Here is a 21,917-nt window from a genome sequence, read left to right on the forward strand (position 1 = left end):
AGCGCTTAGAACAGTGCTTGGCACACAGTAGGTGCTTAACAAATGCCATCATTTTTTTTTTTTTACCCCAGCGCTTAGAACAGTGCTTCCCTTAACAAATGCCATCATTCTTCTTCTTATTATTCGTTCAGTGGTATTTATTGAGCGCACAGCGGGTGCAGAACACTGTCCTAAGCGCTTGGAAAGTGCAATAGTAGCAGTAAAGAGAGGCCATCCCTGCTCCCCCCCCCCCCCGCTTCTCCTCCGTGGTAGCGGCCGCCATTGCCGCCCCCCCCCCCGCGTTGGACCGGTCCGTCCCGCGCCTACGTACCAGTGAGACGCGGCCCGTGCGGCCCAGAGAGGACGGAGACTGCGGGCGGTGGGCGCACGGCGCATGCGCGGTGGGCGGCCTTCTAGCCGCCCCGACTCTATGGCGCGGGGGGCGACGGGGCTTGCCGGGACGGTGGCGGTGGCGCCGCGCTTCCGGTGGGGCCGTGAGGCGAGGGAAGATGGCGCGGGCCGGCCAGGGCCCTGAGGAGACGGTCGTCACCACCCTGCAGGGGCCCTCCGACCTGCCCCGGATGCTCATATCCTTGGCGTGCGGACAACCTGATCAATCAATCAATCATCAATCAATCAATCGTATTTATCGAGAGCTTACTGTGTGCAGAGCACTGGACTAAGCGCTTGGGAAGTCCCATACCACCGTTATCATATTTGCGTGGCTCAGGGGAAAGAGCCTCGACTTTGGAGCCAGAGGTCGTGGGTTCAAATTCTGTCAGCCGGGTGACTTTGGGCAAGTCACTTCAATCAATCAATCGTGGCTCAGTAGGAAAGAGCCCCGGCTTTGGAGCCAGAGGTCGTGGGTTCAAGTCCTGTCAGCTGGGTGACTTTGGGCAAGTCACTTCAATCAATCAATCAATCAGTCATGGCTCAGTGGAAAGGGCACGGGCTTTGGAGCCAGAGGTCGTGGGTTCAAATCCTGTCAGCTGGGTGACTTTGGGCTAGTCACTTCAATCGATCAATCAATCTTGGCTCAGTAGGAAAGAGCCCCGGCTTTGGAGCCAGAGGTCGTGGGTTCAAATCCTGTCAGTTGGGTGACTTTGGGCAAGTCACTTCAATCAATCAATCAATCAGTCATGGCTCAGTGGAAAGGGCACGGGCTTTGGAGCCAGAGGTCGTGGGTTCAAATCCTGTCAGCTGGGTGACTTTGGGCTAGTCACTTCAATCAATCGATCAATCAATCTTGGCTCAGTAGGAAAGAGCCCCGGCTTTGGAGCCAGAGGTCGTGGGTTCAAATCCTGTCAGCTGGGTGACTTTGGGCAAGTCACTTCAATCAATCAATCATGGCTCAGTGGAAAGGGCACGGGCTTTGGAGCCAGAGGTTGTGGGTTCAAATCCTGTCAGCTAGGGGACTTTGGGCTAGTCACTTCAACCAATCAATCAATCGTGGCTCAGTTGGAAAGAGCCCCGGCTTTGGAGCCAGAGGTCGTGGGTTCAAATCCTGTTAGCTGGGTGACTTTGGGCAAGTCACTTCACTCAATCAGTCAATCTTGGCTCAGTAGGAAAGAGCCCCGGCTTTGAAGCCAGAGGTCGTGGGTTCAAATCCTGTCGGCTGGGTGACTTTGGGCTAGTCACTTCAATCGATCAATCAATCTTGGCGCAGTAGGAAAGAGCCCCGGCTTTGGAGCCAGAGGTCGTGGGTTCAAATCCTGTCAGCTGGGTGACTTTGGGCTAGTCACTTCAATCGATCAATCAATCTTGGTGCAGTAGGAAAGAGCCCCGGCTTTGGAGCCAGAGGTCGTGGGTTCAAATCTTGTCAGCTGGGTGACTTTGGGCAAGTCACATCAATCAATCAATCGTGGCTCAGTAGGAAAGAGCCCCGGCTTTGGAGCCAGAGGTCGTGGGTTCAAATCCTGTCAGCGGGGTGACTTTGGGCAAGTCACTTCAACCAACCAATCAATCAATCTTGGCTCAGTAGGAAGGAGCCCCGGCTTTGGAGCCAGAGGTCGTGGGTTCAAGTTCTGTCAGCTGGGTGACTTTGGGCAAGTCACTTCAATCAATCAATCAATCAATCAATCGTGGCTCAGTAGGAAAGAGCCCCGGCTTTGGAGCCAGAGGTCGTGGGTTCAAATCCTGTCAGCGGGGTGATTTTGGGCAAGTCACTTCAATCAGTCAATCAATCAATCTTGGCTCAGTAGGAAAGAGCCCGGGCTTTGGAGCCAGAGGTCATGGGTTCAAATCCCGCCCCCACCAACTGTCAGCTGGGGGACTTTGGGCAGGTCACTTCCCTGGGCCTCAGTTCCCTCATCTGGAAAATGGGGATTGAATCTGTGAGCCCCACGAGGGACAACCTGATCGCCTTGTAACCTCCCCAGCGATTAGGCCCAGAGAAGTGACTTGCCTAGAGTCCCACAGCTAACAATTGGCAGAGCCGGAATTTGAACCCATGACCTCTGACTCCAAAGCCCAGGCTCTTTTCCACTGAGCCATGCTGCTTCTCTAATGAAGACCGTGAGCCCCACGTGGGACAACCTGATCACCTTGTATCCCCCCCCAGCGTTTAGAACAGTGCTTGGCACATAGTAAGCGCTTAACAAATACCATTATTATTATTATTTTGATGCCATTAAGTGCTTACTATGTGCCAAGCACTGCTCTAAGCGCTTGTTATTTGGGAGGGGGCCAGCTGAGGAGAACCACTCTCCCCTCTTCAAAGCCATACAGAGGTTGCATCTCCTCCAAGAGGCCTTCCCTGACTAAGCCCCCCCTTCCTCTTCTCCCACCCCCTTAATAATAAAATAATCATAATAATCGTGGTATTTGTTAAGCGCTTACTATGTGCCAGGCACTGTAATTAGCGCTGGGGTGGGGTCTCCTACTGAGGTTTCTATAGAAACAGCGTTGTATAACTTGTACAACTGCCCTTTTAAAAATGAGACTGTATGCTCATTGTGAGCAGGGAACGTGTCTGTTTATACTGTACCCTCCCAAGCGCTTGGTACAGTGTTTTGTACACCGTAAGTGCTCAATAAATACGACTATGAATGAGTGAAGATGCACAAATTACTTATGGTACATGATATACAATTTGATTGAAAACTGATTTCAAGTTGGTATTTGTCCCAGCGCGTAATAGAGTGGTACAGCACATGGTAAACACCTAACAAATACCATAAAAAAGGTTCTTATGGGTGTGTTGTTCTCCCCTTTCCTGATGATTGAATGGTAGCTCTCACTGAGTCCTTTGAATGGAATGTACTTTTTGTCAGTTATTTTTGACTGAGACGTTTCCTGGCTTTAAGAACCCGGTATTCCCCGTATTTTGAGGCCTCTGCTGTGTCAGTTTTCCTGGTGCAGTAGTAGGGTGATAAGAGTCATCCCCCACCACCCAGTTTTCTTGAGGGCTAAACATCTGAGATGGAATAAACAGCATTTTATTCATCTTCACATTCCCTCCAGGCTGCTTTTTATATGCATGGTGTATGTGGGGGCAAAACAGACCTGTATTTTGATAGTGGTAGCAGTAGTAAATGCTTAGTACAGTGCTCTGCAAGCAGTAAGCATATTTATTGAGCACAGTAGTAAACGCTTGGGAAGATACAAGGAGCTTGTGCTTGCAGTTTGGCAGTGTGTATAGTTGTGTTATTCAAATTGACTTCAACCTGATTTGTGCTTCAGTTGATATTTAGGTTTTTTCCTTAATTTTTACTCCACTCTATGTATCAATGTTCGGACAACTGGACTGAGCACATTCGTAAGTAGGAATATTTTGGCTGTATAACTGAAACAATTAGCCTTTTATCACCGATGGAGTTCAGGGCATAGGTCTCAATGGAAGCTCTCTTAGCTTATTGTGTTTTAGGGAGGCCATTGATGGCATTCCAGAATACTGGCCACCTCTTAGCTGCCCCTCACCATATACTGTATCAGACAGGATACAAATCAGCTGGCAACTAGATAACTGTGAAGGGCCATTCCATAAGGAAGAAGTTTATACTGTAGTCGGTGTCACTAGTGCGACTCTAATGCCATTTCTTGGTTAGATGTTTTATTAGCTGATTTGGGGAACTTTGCCTGGGGAATATACTATGCATGGAAGCCTTATCAGAAAACGTCAGAGGGCTTTTGAAAATCATTTTTCACGGTTTTCAGTATGCTCGTGCAGTAGGGCCCGGATAGAGTTGAGTCCTTTTGCAGTAGACCCTGTCAGGTTAATCTGCTTGAATATGTTCTCATTTAAATTTCAGTTGTAGCTCACTTGGCATGGTAATGATTTGAAGAGCATTAAGGGCAATTAGAGGTTGGAAAATTTTATCTTTGAACACATCAAGTCCTGTGTTTCATGAAAGGATTGGAAGGGTTTAAGAGAGCAGAGGGAGGCGTTGCCTATTTTCCTCGTTAATTTATTTTGGGCGGACTGTGAAATGGTGGAGAAGCCCCCTAATAGGCCACGTTTATCATCATCAATCGTATTTATTGATTGATGATTGATTGATTCAAGAGAGCAGAGGGAGGAGTTGCCTATTTTCCCTGTTAATTTATTTTGGGCGGACTGTGAAATGGTGGAGAAGCCCCCTAATAGGCCACGTTTATCACTAAGCGTTGGATTAAGTTTATCTCCAAGTATTCCTAGACAAACAGTTGCTTGATCTTTCGTGAAAGCTAATGTCATTTACCCCTGTCATCGGCTCTTTCAGCTTTGAAGGTTTTGGTTTTTTAATGTTATTTATCAAGGTCTTATTGTGTGCCAGGCACTGTATTAAGCACTGGGGTAGATGCAAGATAATCATGTTGGATACAGTCTGTGACCCACATGCGGCTCACAGTCTTAATTTCCATTTTACAGATGAGCTGACTGAGACACAGAGAAGTTAAGTGCTTTGCCCAGGGTCACAAAGTGGATAAGTGGCAGAGCTGGGATTAGAACCCACGTCCTCTGACACTAGGCTCGTGCTCTTTCCACTACGCCAAGTATTTGTAGATTTGTAGCTTTACAATTTATATCATTTTCTGATGGAGGTGAAGCAGATTTTCTAAAAGTATTTCACTCTCCTGGTTTGGTAATTAATCGTTTCTCTTTTAACAATGAGTAGCTGGCATTGGCCATCGAGATTTAGTAATAAGTGTTTCAATGAGTAGTTATATATTTTGTGCTTTTAGCCAATTTATTTTATTTTATTTATTATTTATTTTTGCCAATTGATGACTCTGTAATTTTGCAAATATTGATCAATTTTCTCACAGTATTGTGTGCTTATTTTGCATCCATAGGTGTTCTGAAGATTCTTACAGAGATGTTTCTACCTCACATCAACCTCTTGGAGTTGGAACAAGCATTTTTTTCACATGTATTACCAAAGGTATATTTTAATGCAAACCATGTTAAAAATTGCACTGTTTCAATCCAGAGATCTGATCTCTGTTACTGTTAGTCTTGCTATTTACTAGATTCAAATGAATCACAAAACATATCTGGGTCTGACCCTTGGTTTTGGTAGGGGAAGTGCTTAGATTCTGCATATTTTTCCCCCACATAGATTATTTATAAATGATCTTCTTCTCTTTTTGCGGGGGTGGTGGTGGTGGTGGGGAGGGTACTTGTTAAATGCTTACTATGTGCCCAACGCTGTACTAAGTGTTGGGGAAGATACCGCCATGGCTGCTCCCCTCAGTGTTGTTAAGCTCTATACAACTTTAAGTGGGTTTGCAAAAATCAAATGATGTCACTTAATAGAGCATGCATTTCAGTTATAGAGATTTGATTTACCCAATATACACAGTAGAGGGTGCATTCATTTTTTAACTTGCTTTGCCCTAATAGACGGTAAAAGTGTTTGACGATATGATGTATGAATTATCCAGCCAGGCCAAGGGACTCTCGAGCCAAAATTTAGAGCTTCGAACAACCCTGAGGAACATTTTACAAGTAAGTGGAGTACAGTGGGATTGGAAAAAGAGTGCTGCTTAATTACCAACTCTGTTGCATAGTACTTTCCCGAATGCTTAATATAGTGCACCCAGTCAGCACTCAGTAAATACAATTGATTGATTGTGAATTATTTAAAAATGTGATTTAATTGTTTTGGGACACATTAGTAATGCCCGAAAACCCAATTTTAAGGTTGAGAAACGTTGAGAGAGCCATCATTATTGTGCACTCTGATATTAGTTTTTTATTGTAATAAGAAGCATCACATCTCTTTCAAATGACAGCACAAGAAGTCTAAATCCAATAGTCTGAACTCTCAAGCATGTGTGTTCGGAATATTTGCTTACAATCCTTTTTTTTTTTTTCCTCCTTTCCAGGCTATGGTGGAAGTTTTGGGCGCTCTTACAGGATGTGTGCGCCATGTCTGCTCCATCCAGGAGCCCATCGTTTTAGAAAACATCCATAGCCTCCCCTCTTCCGTTATTCATGTCATCAAGAAGACATTTGTGCATTGTAAAGTAGGTAACTCTTGATAGAAGCTTTAAGATAAGGAAAATGAAATAATTCGGGCTTTTAGGGCTAGGGTTAAGATAAGGAAAATGAAATAATTGGGGTTTTTAAGAACTGCCTACTTAATTCAAAATAGGTTCAGAAGAGCACTAGCTGTTTAATATCCACAAAAGAAAGGATGTATAAGGAAATAATTTTGTCAGGTGTTACTTGAATATTTCCAAGGCTTTGGCACGCAACAAGGGACATTTGTGTATTAGGCTTGGGGTGGTGGCATTCGGGGTGGAAAAAAGAAATGAAAAAGGTAATGGGTGTGAACCGGGGTCGAAAAATAAGGCCATAGGGAATAAATCTACTCCTCACTCTGACTTCTTTCCTGCCACCTGCCACTTAGCTGTCTAACTGGAAGTGGGTGATATGTTCTTAATAACAGCCAGGTTATTGCATTTTTCAAGCTTTTACGCTTCAAATTTATTCTGTAACTGGGTCTAAATATAAGTCCCTGCAGCACTCATATGTGTTTATGCTCACGAGTAAACTGTAAACATGCGAGAAGAGTATCCTGTTGAAATGGTTTATTTTACAATAGATTGTGGTTTCGGTTTGAGAGCGGTATTGTGAATGATTTCCCTTCCACATTTTGTCTGGTAAACGATTGTAGGTTTTTATTTAGTTTTAGGGTTGGAAGTATTTGATTGCAGTGGTGCCTTGAAAAATGTAGTTTTTACATTTTGCTTAAATTGAATTTAATGTTGGGAAATTCTACTTAACATTGTTGAGAAAAGGTTGATGGAAATGTACATTTAGACGAGGAATCATGCACTCTCTGAAATAGAAATAGCTGAATGGGTGCCTCTGAGGTGCCTCCGGTAAAATCATTTATCCAGTTCCTTTTCAGCTTTGTGTTTCTCTGCAAACCATTGCTCTGACAAATTTCCTGGGAGCGAGACTTGTAGGATAAACTAGAGGTTCAGTTCTTGAGTTTCTTCTAATGGGCTTTCTCTGTCTTGGATTGCTTTTCATCAGGACAGCGAGTCTGTGTACTCCGGTCGTCTGCACCTCGTTTCTGACCTTCTCCAGGCTCTGTTCAAGGAGGCCTATTCCCTTCAAAAGCAGCTCATGGAAATGCTGGACACAGTCTGTATGGACCCTTCGGTAGCTGAGGATGATGTTATTTTGCATATGGTGTCAGGTGTGTTAGGAAACTTCTATATAAGCTATCGCCTGCGTTGTCATGATTAGAGTTAAATGGACCACGGGCCATTCCGGACTGTAGTTGATGGAATGATGAGTTCTGAGAGTTCGCAGAGCTCAAAACAGTCAGGAAACCCTGCATAATGAATCCACTGTAGAAATGTGCTACAGAGTATAATTTTTTAACTTGATTCATTTCAGGTTTGATTTTTTTTTTAATTAGTCTGTTTAAGATGACTGAAGATTCAGTATTTCCAATGCACTTTTATTCTCCCCCAAACTAGGTCATGTAGGATAATGTAGTTCATAGAGTCTCTGGGAAATGAAATCTTGCATGAAAATTTAATGGTGAAGTTCTGAAGTTTTCTAGATCAGTAGTTTAATGGGTAGTGTGAAGGAACAAGAAATCAAAGTAGCTTGGGCAGCTGTTGAAAGGGCTGGTGCTTGGGAGGGGAGGAGTGTTATAATTTTTTTTTTGGAGAAGGAAAGAGAGTGAAGTTGACATTAGTGATTTTTTTCTTTAGTATAATAATAACAGTAATCATAATTGGTGCTTGATGGGATATTATCCATGTCAGTGAAAGGTTCTTTCACTGGAATTTCATCAGGCTGTAACTTTGGTCCTAGCAAGAACTTCGTTATTTTACCATTGTTGAGTGGTATAAAAAATGGTAAATCAAGTTGTTCAGTTTAATCGACTGTATTCCATTCTAATGGCCTCTACAAGTTCAAGTTGGCAATGATGTTACTCGAAGTGGAATGATGTTCTGATCCATTATAATAAGTGTTGTTGTTATTTTTGTCCAGTAACTAGTTTTCCATATAATAGAACTTTGTTCAGGTTGTTGATTTGTGTTTCATGATTTCTTCTTTCCAAATCTCTGCAGTTATCCATTCCATGTTGGATATATGTTCAGTTATTTCCAGTATGGATCATGCTTTTCATGCCAACACGTGGAAATTTGTGATCAAGTATGTTTCATCATTTTCTGGGGTTGATTATATGCTTCAAATTCTATATTTTCATATATGCACTCTAAATTACATTGTATTTGAGTAATTTTTCTGTATAGTTTCTGCTTTTCAAGTGCCATGGTTTATTGTGTTGGCTTTAGAAGAGCTAGGAAATGAGCTTCGTATTTTTCATTATTGCTTTAGTGCTTTATAATATAATTTTGTATGCTTTCCAGTATTTGTAATATGAACTTTTAAGCATTCTCTTAAGTCTCCTTTTTGGGGCCTCACAATTTCTGTATTGGCTATGGAGCGGGAGATTTTGTGTTTGATGCGAAAAGAACAAGATAGTTGGTTTGCCCAAACTCATTCCTTAGTCAGTGCTAGACTAGACTCCCGAGTCTCCAACTGTAACTGAGACCACACTTCTGTTCTATTTGGGCTTTGTGATCGTTCGACTTTGAGGAGCTGTACTCTTTGGGGTCCCGCCATTTATTTATTTATTTATTTTTGTGCTAAGAGGAGGATTCCTTTTTCTTTTTTTCTTTTTGAAGGCAGAGTCTAAAGCATCAGCCTGCTATCGAGAGGCATTTGAAGCATAAGGACATCATCACTGGCTTGTGTGACGACAACCTCGTCTCTTTCCACTCTTGCTTACAGCTCGCTGAGCAAATGGCACAGTCAGGGATGCAGGTAAAGTAGATATTACGGCACCGGTTTAGTGCTGGTTGAAGACCTGGCGAACAGAATGAGCCAGGGATGACTAAAACACAAAGCCAAGATGCTGCTCTTTTGTTGTAATTTCAGTATTTTAGATTGGTTATTCTGGATATACAACTTTCCCTAACAGTGATGGAATTCGGGGGGGGGTGCATAGTGCCAATAAGATATAGCCCTTAATGCAACTTCATAAAATAAAGGGAAAATAAATAAGTGTGCTGTAAGCACAGTCATTTGTTTTTACACTTGGTTCCTCTTCTTTTTGTATTTCTTCCTGTTTATGTTACCCGTTTCTTCTGCTTTCTTTGTACATCGGCGGCTCATATTAATATTCATGTCTTGCCCTTTCTGCTTGTTTTTTCAATTATCTTTTCTATTTTTATCCTTCTGTTCTGATTCTTGTGTTCTGCTTTTATTTTTTTGCTGCTGAAGAGAGAGTGCGAAAACAGCAATTTATTCCACCTTGAAAGATAAAATGAATTAGTTGACATTCCTGAAGTCATGACTTTTTCCACCCACGCTTTGACTCAAAAAAGAAACAACCTGGCATTTCAAAAGCAAAATCTCAGGGATCGGAAGGGCTAGGGAGGAAAAGGGTTTAGTTTTCCAGTCCGTTTTTGGGTAGGGACCGTCTCTATATGTTGCCAACTTGTACTTCCCAAGCGCTTAGTACAGTGCTCTGCACACGGTAAGCGCTCAATAAGTACTATTGAATGAATGAATATTGGAAAAGTTAAATGGAAACGGTATGGTGGATTGACATTGGGTTTAAAATTGCCTTGACAAACGTTCCAAAGCCCTCATGATTTTTAGAGCTCTAAAAATCCCGTGCAAATTATAACCACGTTTTGTGCTGTTTGCTTTGTGGACTGTATTTTTCTTTTGATGTGGTTCAGTGGCAAGAGCCCGGGCTTTGGAGACAGACGTCAGGGGTTCGAATGCCGCTCCACCGCTTGTCACCTGTGTGACCTTGGGCAAGTCACTTCACTTCTCTGGGCCTCAGTTACCTCCTCTGTAAAATGGGGATGAAGACCGTGAGCCCCACGTGGGACAACCCGATCACCTTGTAAATTCCCTAGTGCTTAGTAGAGTGCTTTGCACGTAGAAAGCGCTTAATAAATGCCATCATTATTATATTTCACTAGGTGAACATTACGTGATAATCATTTTGGCCATCTTGAATGTTCTTTTCTTTAACTTTCATATAAATTGGATACCTAACCTATATTCCAGACTCAGAACACTAGCTGGTGTCAGAACTGAGCTTCTGCACATTTTTCTCTTCATTTACTAAGTTTATAACTCATACCGCACCGACAATGCCCCCGCCGGTCATGTTGGCGGGGGCTGGGGGTGGGTGGTGTTCATTGAGGAGATAACTTCAGAGAAAGAACAGTTGCCCAAACTATATTCTAGGCACTGTACTAAGCACTGGGACAGATACAAGCTAATCAGGTTGGCCACAGTCCATGCCCCACATGGGGCTCACAGTCTTAATCCCCATTTTATAGAGGAGGTGACTGAGGCACAGAGAAGTTGAGTGGCTTGCCCAAGGTCACACAACAGACAAGCGGCGTAACTGGGATTAGAACCCAGGCCCTTCTGACTCCCGGGCCCATGGTCTCTCCACTAGACTGTGGGAGCTAACACTTCTAGAACATATTACCTTTCCCCAAGGTAAGATATAGAAATATCAACTCTAAAGGTGAGATTAATTTAAGGGACCCACCGCTCTACCCAGTTTCCTGCTTCTTTTGTCTATTAAAAGATCTTCGACTACAAAACTGAGAATTATTTTTCATGAAAAGAAGTTGGGAAATTCATGAATAGGAATTATAAGGACGTATCATGGGCAGAAATGAGAACATAGTTATGGAAATAGGAAATGGTCTCCTGGACGTAGAAGACTTTGGAAGGCTAAATAATATTTGCCATTTAAATATTTAATCTTGTTAACAATGCAGTAGAATAATAGCTAGCTTTTAAATTGGGTTCTCAGTATCAGTCAGTGAATCAATGGTATTTAATTTGAGTGCTTACTGTGTGCAAAGCATTGCACTGAGCAGTTGGAATTGTATAATACAACAGAGTTGGTAGACATGATCTCTGCCCATAATGAGAATGCAAATCTTCTTTCAAAATCAAGGAAAAAGAATGACAAATGGACTTTTATTTTCTCTTCTAATGTATATTCTCTAATTTTATAAATATATTAGTCACTTTTCAGTGTGGCTTCTAAAATTTATTGAGCAGTGGTTGAACATGTTACTGGGGTAGCAATTTTTAACATTCACTATTTCCTATCACTCTTTGGCCAACACTGATCGAGCAGTCAGTGGTATTTATTGAGTGCCTACTAAGTATAAAACATTAATCTTAGCCCTTGGGAGAATAGAGCAAGCTAAGGACAACTGTTTCTTGCCCTCATGGAATTGGTAGTCCACGATTTTATTTTTAAACTCAAATTATTTATACTTTAAAAATTTTTAAATTTTATTTTTTTAATGGCATTTGTTAGGTGCTTACTGTGTATCAACTACTGTTCTAAAGCTCTGTTGTAAGTTCATGTTAGGTTGGACTCAGTCCCTGTCCCTCATGGGGCTCACATTCTAAGTAGGAGAGAGAACAGGTATTTAATCCCCATTTTACAGTTGAGGAAACTGAGATACAGAGAAGGTAAGTGACTTGTGCACGGTCACAAAGCAAGCAATTACCAGAGCAGGGATTAGAACCCCGGTCCTCGGACTCCCCGGGCCATGCTCTTTCCACTAGGCCACATTGCTTCATTTCATATCCTACAGGACACATGGTACTTCAAATTTATCTGTAATGTTTCTTTTATAGTGATATGCAACCATTACAGAGTGAGTTTGCAGTAATATGGCCTGGATATTTCTGATTTTCTAAACTATTTCCAGATTAGTTGACATGCACCTGTTGAATATTCAAAGATAGCCTGTCATTTTTTTTCCTTTATGTGACCAGCCCTTTAGAGAATTACAGATTCTCTAGGTTTCCGCAAGATATTTTTGATGTATTTGAAGCTTAGTTCTAATGCAGATTTTTTGATACTTATAAGGAGTTTTGCCTTTTCATTGACTTGGTAATTGTTTATTATTTTGGTCTTGAACAGGATAATGCGGATCAAAAACTATTCCAGAAAACAGTTAAATTGTGTCGTTTCTTTGCTAATTCACTTGTACGTTATACAAAGGTAAGCATAATTTTTGTCTTATCTAAATGCAAAGCCAGTATTATGTATTGTGAACATCTATATTCACATTCATACTTGATGCAAAAATATCTTAAATTTGTATATCATTAAGGTTAAAGACCTCTCATTTTAATTTTTATTTTGCGATTACTTCTTTTTGAGCTATTGTCTGCCTTCAGCTTGTTTTCCTATACTCTGCTGTTTTCCTCTAGCTGTTGTTTATTTTCATTTATCTTCCCCTGCAAACTGTACTGTAAGCTTCTTGTGGGCAGGAATCAGGTCTACCAACTGTATTGAATTGTACTTCCCCCTCCAGCAAGTACAATAGTCTGCCCACCCACACCCAGCCCACACTCATTAAATACCACTTATAGGTTGACTGATTTCAATTTATTCCTCTTCCTGATGAAGGAAGACTACTTGTTGGATAAAAGGTTCATTGTGCATTTCTTTCCTGAACCCTGTTTTAGTGAATGGTCACATTTCTTCTTGCCTGTGTAGCCTCAATCTTTTGCTTGTCTACTTTTCTCGCCCAATTTAAGGATTGGACTTTATTTTGCATTTTTAAAATGATGTCTTTTTAAAAATGATGTCTTTTTAAATTTTAGGAATTTATGCCTTTCATCTCTGATTCTTGCTGTAAATTGCACCAGTTTTACCTTCAGATACACAGGTAAAGAAATTGTCACACACACCAACCACACTAAAAGGTGACATTTATGCAATATAAATTTCAATTTACCCTCAAAGGCAAAGTACAACACTTAAGATGAAATCAGGAGAGTGATTGCAACCCTTCATAATCATTTTTGCATCAGTTCTGTTTGTGTTTTTTCAGAGAAGAGTCTCTTTTGCAGGTACCACATATCCCTTCTCTCTGCCCACTATTAATTTCCATGGCCTTATTGAGTGGGGCTCTCAGATTGGCAGTATTTTGGACCAAAGTTCCTTGTTTTTTTCCTGTTTAGACCAAAAATTCAGTAGAAGCTAGCAGTTCAGAATAGCTCAAATCAATAATAATGCTTTTTGAGTGCCTACCATATGCAGAGGGCTGTAGTAAGCACTTGGCAGAAGACACAGTCCCTACCCGAAAGGTGCTGACAAAGTTGTCACCTCCCCTTGGAGTCTCCCAGTTTCCCATGAGGGGTCAAATCAGGAACATCTTGCTCTGGCTTGGATCGCATCCAGTACCAAAGCCTACAGCAGCTCAGTGGCCGCTGTGAATCCTGGAGTGTCTGGAGAGCTCCCCAATCAATCCGTCCATAAATGAATCGTATTCATCGAGCACTTACTTTTTTTAAATGGTATTTGTTAAGCACTTACTATGTACCAGGCACTGTTCTAAGCCCTAGGGTAGATATAAGGTAATCAGGTTGGAAGCATTCCATGTCCCACGTGGGGCTCACAATCTTAATCCCTATTTTACTGATGAGGGAACTGAGGCACAGAAAAGTGAAGTTACTTGCCGAAGGTCACCCAGCAGACAAGTGGTGGAGCCCGGTTTAGTGCCCTAGTCCTTCTAACTCCCAGGCACGCTCTTTTCATGAGGCCATGCTGCTTCTCTACACCCCCGGGATGTAAACTTTGCAGTCCTCTTAGACAGAGACAGGCCTCTGGAGGCACCTTATTCTTAGCCTTTTTTTAAGAAAACAGAAAATTCCCTCTTGAAAAGTCCTGACTGTAACCAGTACCTCCCATTCTCTCAGCATGCGGAGTTTTTACTGCAGTTACAAAATGCTGTGAAATCTTTGCCTCATACTTAGTTTAGAAATTGGAGAAAAGCATGGTATGCCATTGTGGTCAAATAATTCCTGCATTTAGAATGCTCCATACCTTAAAAATAAATTAGAGTTTTTGTGTGTGTGTGTGTGTGTGTGTGTGTGTGTGTGTGTGTGTGTGTGTGTGTGAGTGAGAGAGAGAGAGAGAGAGAGAGAGTGAGTGTATGTGTGTGTGTGTGGCTTACACCAAAGGTTTTCCTGTTTTCTTTGTAACACCCATTACTGGGGAGTGAAAATAGGACACCAAAAGCAACGACAGCTAAAGATGCTGGCTGTCAATAACAAGTACTATTTTTGTTCCCCTTCATCTTCCCCTGTTGTTGTCCTCGGAAGCCCTATAGCAGCCACTGCACCTGTAATTTATTTTAGTGCCAGTTCTCCCCAGGGCTCGAGTCTACTAACTCTGTTATATTCTCCCAAGCCAGTCAGTCTCTCAGTCAGTGCCCTGTATACAAGAAGCACTCAATAAGCACTATCAATTGATAGACTGTCACATTGTCAGGGTTCCCCTGTGGCAGCACGAAGTCCGCCCCTTGCTCAGCATCCCAGGCCAACCTACACAATTTTAAAATAGTCGCTGAACTGTTTTACCACTGCATGACTTGAGCCGGATTTCTACAGTGTGTCTTGGACATCTCTGAAGAAAAGGAAAAGTTTTGGCAGGAGGTGTTGAGCTCACATAGCCGGAGCAGGAGATTAGCTTACATGCTTCTGCCTCCTTGGCTCAGGGAAAAAAGAAAGAAATTGCAGCAAATGCTCATTTTACTAAAATAACCTGACCTCTTATTGTATTTGGCTTTTCCCTTGTGTTTAGACTGTAGGCGTGTTATGGGCACGTTCTGCTAATTTTGTTGTATTGTCTTCTCCCAAATGCTCTTTATATAATTTCACAATAAATGTCATTGGTTCATTGATTTTGGGTTCTAGTTGGTCAAGTAATAATAATAATAATGATGATGATGGCATTTATTAAGCACTTACTATGTGCAAAGCACTGTTCTAAGCACATGACTCATTTGCCCTGATTCCCCACCTCTGGGATAATCTTACCTGTAGACATTTGATTTATCAAATCCATGTGCGCAACACTGATGCATTTTCAACTTCGTCAATATCATTTATAGACGAACTGCTGCCTAAAAATGAAACCAATAAGAACAAATGATTCTCCTCCTCTCCCCCTCCCCCATTTTCTTTTTCATCAGCAAGTTTCCTCCCAGTCTGTATTCCCCAGTGATTTCGAAAGCACATCAGGACGAAATAGCCGGTGTTTTTCTAGTGGCCCTGGATCCACTCATCAGCCAGCTCCTTCCATTCAAGCCTTTTGTGGAAGTGGTGCTAGGGGATAAATTAGGTATGTTCCCAACCAGAGTTGATGTTGCAAATGGTTCACATGTCCCTCAATTTCAATATTCTGTAGGTCAGAGAGCTTTCATTTTAACAATACTAATCAATTAATCGATTTATTTATTGGGTTTATTGTGGGCAGAGCACTGCATTAAATGTTTCAGAAAGTACACAACAGCAGTTGGCAGACACGTTCCCTTCCCACAACGAGCTTGTAGTCTGGAAGGGCAGACAAGCATTACTGTAAATAAATAATTTATGGTTATTGACATGGGTGCTGTGGGTGTGAGGGAGGGGTGAATAAAGGTTACAAATCCAAGTGCGAGGGCGATACAGAAGGGAATGTAAGAAGAGGAAACGAGGGCTCAGTCAGGGAAGGCCTCTTGGAGGAGATGGGCCTTCAATAAGGCTTTGAAGGTTGGGAGAGTGAGCCCACTTTTTAGACTGTGAGCCCACTGTTTGGTAGGGACCGTCTCTATGTGTTGCCACCTTGTACTTCCCAAGCACTTAGTACAGTGCTGTGCACACAATAAGCACTCAATAAATACGATTGATTGATTGATCCATCGGATATGAAGAGGAAGGGCATTCCAGGCCAGAGGCAGGATGTGAGCTAGAGGTGGGAATCAGGGATGATGATGATGTAGGAGGGGGAATGTGGTGATTTGTTAAGCGGTTACTCCCAAGCATGGTGCTTAACGTTGGAGTAGATGCAGGATCGTAAGATTGGACATTGTCCCTGTCCCACATGGGGCTGACAGTCTAAGGGGAAAGGAGAACAGGGACTTGAGGAAAATGAGGCACCCAGATGGTACGTGACTTGCCCAAGGGACACAACAGGCAAGTGGCAGAGATGGGATTAGAGCTAGGATCTCTACCTCCCAGGCTTGCGCTCTTTCCTCTGGGCCACGCTGCTTCTCTCTTGTGCCTCAGGAATTTTGCTTCTAATCCTCTTTTTCCATCACACCCGCTATTTTCAACTTAGACATTTATTTCAAAATGCTAGAAGAAACCTTTCAACCTACCTGTGTTTCCTTTCTGTTGAAGTAATGTTTTACAACTGCAAGCTTATTTTAACTTTTATCATTTTGTCTTTCCTTCCTGCAAGGCCTCTCTTCAGAGCAGCAACTTCCACAGTGTTTACTTCTGGTTACCATCATGGATAAACTTTCCTCTCAGCCAGAGGATGTTCAAACGCTTTGGTGCTCCGGAAACCAGTTTTCAGGAGAAACGACTAGGTAACAAGGATAGTTCTAATTCAGACAAAAATATTTTGGGTATCTCCTTCTATATGATTGTGACTTTAAAGTCTAGAAGAAGCTGAGTCGATTGAACAGAAACTAATTGTCAATTTTGTTTTCTATTGATACTAAGATGTGTCATTTTCATAATATATGAATTTTTGTTATAATCTTGGCAGTCAAAAAAGTCTCTTTTTTGCCAAGAAAATAACAATTTCAACAAAGATCAAAATATTTTTGGTAAAGATGAGAAAACTAACTCTCATTTGGCTAAATAACTTAGTGATGTAAAACAGTAGATTTTCTTCAGTTAAGAAAAAATGCATAAGTATCATTTAGCAAGTACAAAGGGATGGCAAACTGGATTTGAAGTGAAAAAGAATTAAAACTGAATTATTTTTCTCTGAAGAATTATTCTCCAGAAGGACAGGGAAGGTGTCTACCAGCTCTGTCAAATTGTACTCTCCCAAGTGCTTAGTAATAATAATAATAATAATGATGGTGGTATTTGTTAAGTGCTTACTGTGTGCCAAGCTTACTATGTGCCGAGTTCTAAGCGCTGGGGGAGATACAAGGTCATCAGGTTGTCCCAGGTGGGGTTCCCAGTCTTAATCCCCATTTTCCAGATGAGGTAACTGAGGCCCAGAGAAGTTAAGTGACTTGCCCAGAGTCACACAGCTGACAAGTGGAGCTGGGATTAGAACCCACGACCTCTGACTCCCAAGCCCGGGCTCTTGCCACTAAGCCATGCTGCTTCAGCACAGTGCTCTGCACACAGTAAATGCTCAGTAAAAAAGAATGACTGATGCAACTTCACTTGAGAAAATCAACATCTCAAGATAATCACTGCTACTGCTTGTGTGCCTTTCAGATAGTAAACGTCAGCTCTAGCTTAATATTCTCAATTTTTCTGCAGGTTGAGTCTTTTCAGAGCCCTTTTTGGCAGTTTTGAGCAGTGTTCTGGTGAACTCGCTCTACCTGTTTGTTTGCAGGGAGTGATGAGTAGAGGGCAAGCCGAAGTCGCAGTCACCCTGTATCAGCACGTCTGCGTCCATTTATGTACCTTCATTACTTCTTTTCACCCTTCACTGTTTCCTGAGCTGGTAAGTGAGAACTCCGGTGCAGTGTGTCGGACACTGACATTAAACTGACCTTTAGCAAGTGTCTCATTTCCTGGGGCCTTAAAAAGACTTTCTGCAACTTTGGATAGTTTCCCAAAAAGTCAGTTACCACAGCCTTAGCTTTTCCCCGTTCACTCATGGAAGTCACTGTATTCCTCAAAATCATGCAAACAAATGTTTAGGAACAAAGTAAGTCAGGCAAAGGGCCACCTTAGAGTTTGTTTAAAACCCGCCAGGCTGCAGTAGCGTGGTTAACTTGCAGTTGAGTTGGAGTATATTCAGTGTTAGAGGTAAAAGGTCCCTTTCTTCCCTCTATTTGCTTGGCTCCAGAGAGAGATTAGTTAAACCAAAAATGAAATATTTCAAGATTCCTGGCAATCTCTCAGCAGGTTTAAAATGGATGTAGCTGAGCAATTCCTATTTCTCAATCCCTTCTGGTACTGAGTCTCCATTTTAGGAAGGGGTAGGTAGAAGAAGCTTATTGGGTGAGGGGATTACTTTGAGAATCTCAATGTTTTCTGTTTGGAAAGTGCCGTAGGAACCTGCGCAGTCGTAGTCTATAACACATTTGAAATTGACTAATGAAATGTAACCTCTGGCTTATCCAACCTGGCAGAGTAAAGAAGTCCTTAAAAGGGGACCTTAGTTGTTTATCGAAATTTGGCTCCAAGAGGAGATAGTCGTCTCTGGTACCATTTGGCTGAGGATCAGTGACTCTTCTCAATCCAGTCTTTGCTTTGTTACTGTAAATAGGTTGTTAAAACACATTTGTTCCACCACTTTGGAGGCATTGTCATAAATAAACTAATGCAATCCTTCTGTTTTCTTATCAGGATGCCTCTTTATTGGATGCCGTGCTTAGTTACAGCACTGTTACCTCTTTACTGGCTATGGATGCATGGTGCTTTCTTGCCCGGTAGGACATTTACCTGGCCTCGGTTATTGTGAGGACTGACTGGTTGCAGAGTAGTAGCAATGCGAGTTACAGGAATCAGTGAATCTGTGCAAGTTCAAAGGAGAATTCTTTCACTGTATTCCTTTAAAAACAAGGAGCGTACCAGTGTCGCCAAATCATAAAATGAGCTGGTCATATTTTTCCTTTCTTTTGCCAGTTCATTGTTTGCTTCATTCGCTTAGGAAATAGAATCTGACTTAGTCCCGACTCACATCCATTGGCTGGCTCTTGTCATGGTAGTGATTGTTCTTGATTATTGTTTTGCCCCTTGCAACATTTGCGCCTGCTTTCCTCTGTGCATCATCCTTTCTAAATGGTTCCAGCTAGTCCCTCCCCTACCCCCCAGTGAATTAATCAATTAGTGGCATTTATTAAATGCTTACTGTGTGCACTGTACTCATCTCTCTCTGCCTGCCTGCCTGTCTGTCTCTCTCTCTCCCCTCCCCTCCCCATTCCACATATACCTGGTACACTGGACTCCAATTTTCAAGCCTCTACTGTGTATCTGGGAGAACGGCTTTAAAAGAAAAGAGAAGAATGAAACTGTCCATATCAGGGATTGCCATGCTTTTGAAAATCTCCCCTTAAGGGAAAGATCTTTCTAAACCAACAGGCTAAAAACAGCCCTTCTGCTATCTTGACTGATGCCTGGTTCTCAGCTTTCCTCAGGCATCCTGGCAAACTGTAACCTTGAGCCCCATCCTAAGCGTCAGCACGGACTGGGCACGTATCGTGTGCAGGATACTGCTTTTAGGCACACACTCGTGGCCATACAATCCAACAGAAAGACTCAATCCTTGCCTTGGAGGAACTGTCTAACCGGCCAGGACTGTTGAACTGGCCCTGAAGAGAGCTTAAGGATTTTATCTTCTTACCCAGAAGTTTAAGGAGCTAGAAGAGGGCCATGTAGAAGAATGAGATTATAAGCAATTACCATTTACACATTCCCTCACAATATAGGCACAGAGTTCCCCATATAGAAACTCAGATTCGTACACAAGTGGCAAAATGAGTGACCCGGTGGAGGTGGGGGCGATGGGGAGAAGAGAGAGTGAGTGTGTGTGTGTTTGTGTAAAATGGAATAAGTATAGGGGGGAAGGTGAACGAGAGACCGGGTATATAGCAGAACAGGAGGCCTGGCCGTAGACTGCTAGTTTGGGATCACATCTTATTTCTTTTTCCTGTGGTTTAGAAATGACTGAACTCTGCCTGTTGTTTTTGGACTATCTGGCGCCTTTCTGGAATCTGATTTTTTTTTTTTAACCTTTCTTGGGAATCTAATTGGTTTCTCTTTTACATCTCAGATATGGGACTGCTGAACTCTGTGCCCATCATGTGTTCATTATAGCCCATTTGGTGAGTAGTTCGTAAAATCTGTTTAGCTCTATTCTGCAGAGCCTGACTATGCATGGAACAGGGGGTACTTTTAGGAGAGAGGCGGAGAGGTTTTGGTGGAAAACCAAGTAGGAACGGGAACACTGACTTCACCAGAGCAGAAGTATGAAAATGTTGGGGTTTTTTTTGTTGTTGTTTTTTGTGGGAAGCATTCTTGTATTAGAAAGGGGCAGCAAATATACCATTGACCTAAGATTGAGGCAGTGCATATTTAGGTTATGTTGTGGGGATTGTCACACAGCTGGGGTGAGTTTACAAGCGAAAAGGGATTAAAACTAATATAGAAAATAGAAAGTAGAAACAAGTGAACGGACAATAGTATGTAAATCTCAGTTCCACATCTGTTTCTTTTGGGTTTGATAAAATTGGCATTCTTTTCCTTCCGGCTACCAGTCTGAATTTGGGCTATTTATGGGAACTGATTGAAACTAGAATAATGCGGGAAAGAAAACCAGTGATGCTGGTTGTGGGCCTAGTTTCTGACAGAAAAGATGATGTCCTTCCTCTCCAGTCAAAAAGATTAATTTTCTGTGAGCATTTTGGGCTGGGTGGGGCTTTTAAAACAGTTTTTTTTTTCTGGCATTTGTTAAGCACTCACTATGTGCCAAATGCTGTTTTAAACACTGGGGAATATACAGGGTACTTAGGTTGGGCACATGGTCCTAATCACCATTTTACAGATGAAGTATGTGAGGTCCAGAAAAGTGAAGTGACTCGCCCACGGTCATACAGCAGACACGTGGCAGAGCTGGGATTACAACCCAGGTCCTTCTGAGTAGAAGACCTCCTTTATTTATTTAGCCTTTTTCATTATTTTGAACTGATGTTGAGCCATGGTGGTAAGCTCCACTCCAACCTCCCCACTCCTAAACACCCCCTTATTTAGACTCGGTGATGAAGAAAATGCCTTTCTGCAAAGTATCTTCCACTGGGAGTTATCTTTCTCCTGACCTTTTTTTCTCTGGCGGGATCTCTCTCCCTGGACCCTTGAGCACCTCTGCAGCCCTTGGTGGACTCAACAATTGTTGACCACAAACTTCCGCAGCGGTGCTCGGGCCATAGAGGAGCGTAGTCCCCTGAGCAGACACTGAACAGCATGGTCGCCACTTGTCTGCCGCATGGCCTTGGGGAAGTCACTTCACTTCTCAGGGCCTCAGTTCCGTCATCTGTAAAATGGGGATTAAGACTGTGAGCTCCACGTGGCGCACGGCCTGTGTCCGTACCCGATTAGCTTGTATCGACCCCTGCGCTTAGTATAATACCTGGCACCTAGTAAGCTCTTAATACCATAAAATAAAAAGTAACTGTGCTGATCAAAACTCAAGGGTGGATTTAGAGGGTAGAGGTGGAGTGCTAACCTGCTTCAGGCTCTTTTTGTCACTGGGGTCTGAAACCATTAGGGATTCGGCTTCTGTGGCTATTGTTGACTTTGTCTCATTCCTCAGAATGGTTCAATGTACATGTGAGAGTGAGCGTTTGAGCAAATGAGCAAGTGTAGGTGTGAAGAGGGCAGCACGTGTACTCGAGAAGCAGTGTGATTTACTATTTTATTCCAAAGCCTGGGATGTGCTGGGGGA

At 42.5% G+C, this 21,917-nt stretch overlaps 1 protein-coding gene across 4 annotated transcripts in view; it reads left to right on the forward strand.

Moving 5' to 3' along the window:
• Positions 1 to 489: 489 nt before the first annotated feature.
• Positions 490 to 21,917, forward strand: part of C16H1orf112 (chromosome 16 C1orf112 homolog) — a 34,619-nt gene continuing 13,191 nt past the window's right edge. For 2 of the 4 annotated variants that reach the window (XR_005454312.1, XM_038757605.1), the window contains exons 1-15: positions 490 to 566; positions 3,697 to 3,736; positions 5,254 to 5,342; positions 5,804 to 5,908; positions 6,289 to 6,429; positions 7,448 to 7,613; positions 8,503 to 8,587; positions 9,124 to 9,262; positions 12,423 to 12,503; positions 13,112 to 13,176; positions 15,487 to 15,635; positions 16,737 to 16,866; positions 17,786 to 17,972; positions 18,824 to 18,906; positions 20,250 to 20,301. Coding sequence is in view for 3 of the 4 variants with exons in the window: in XM_038757605.1 (XP_038613533.1) it covers positions 561 to 566; positions 3,697 to 3,736; positions 5,254 to 5,342; positions 5,804 to 5,908; positions 6,289 to 6,429; positions 7,448 to 7,613; positions 8,503 to 8,587; positions 9,124 to 9,262; positions 12,423 to 12,503; positions 13,112 to 13,176; positions 15,487 to 15,635; positions 16,737 to 16,866; positions 17,786 to 17,972; positions 18,824 to 18,906; positions 20,250 to 20,301 (1,518 nt within the window). In the remaining variant the exon portion in view is untranslated. Of the gene's footprint in view, positions 567 to 3,696; positions 3,737 to 5,253; positions 5,343 to 5,803; positions 5,909 to 6,288; positions 6,430 to 7,447; positions 7,614 to 8,502; positions 8,588 to 9,123; positions 9,263 to 12,422; positions 12,504 to 13,111; positions 13,177 to 15,486; positions 15,636 to 16,736; positions 16,867 to 17,785; positions 17,973 to 18,823; positions 18,907 to 20,249; positions 20,302 to 21,917 lie in introns of those variants that run through there. The other 2 variants (XM_038757606.1, XM_038757607.1) reach the window with 2 other exon arrangements.

This window comes from Tachyglossus aculeatus, chromosome 16 (assembly GCF_015852505.1).
Source record: "Tachyglossus aculeatus isolate mTacAcu1 chromosome 16, mTacAcu1.pri, whole genome shotgun sequence".
Lineage (NCBI taxonomy): Eukaryota > Metazoa > Chordata > Mammalia > Monotremata > Tachyglossidae > Tachyglossus > Tachyglossus aculeatus.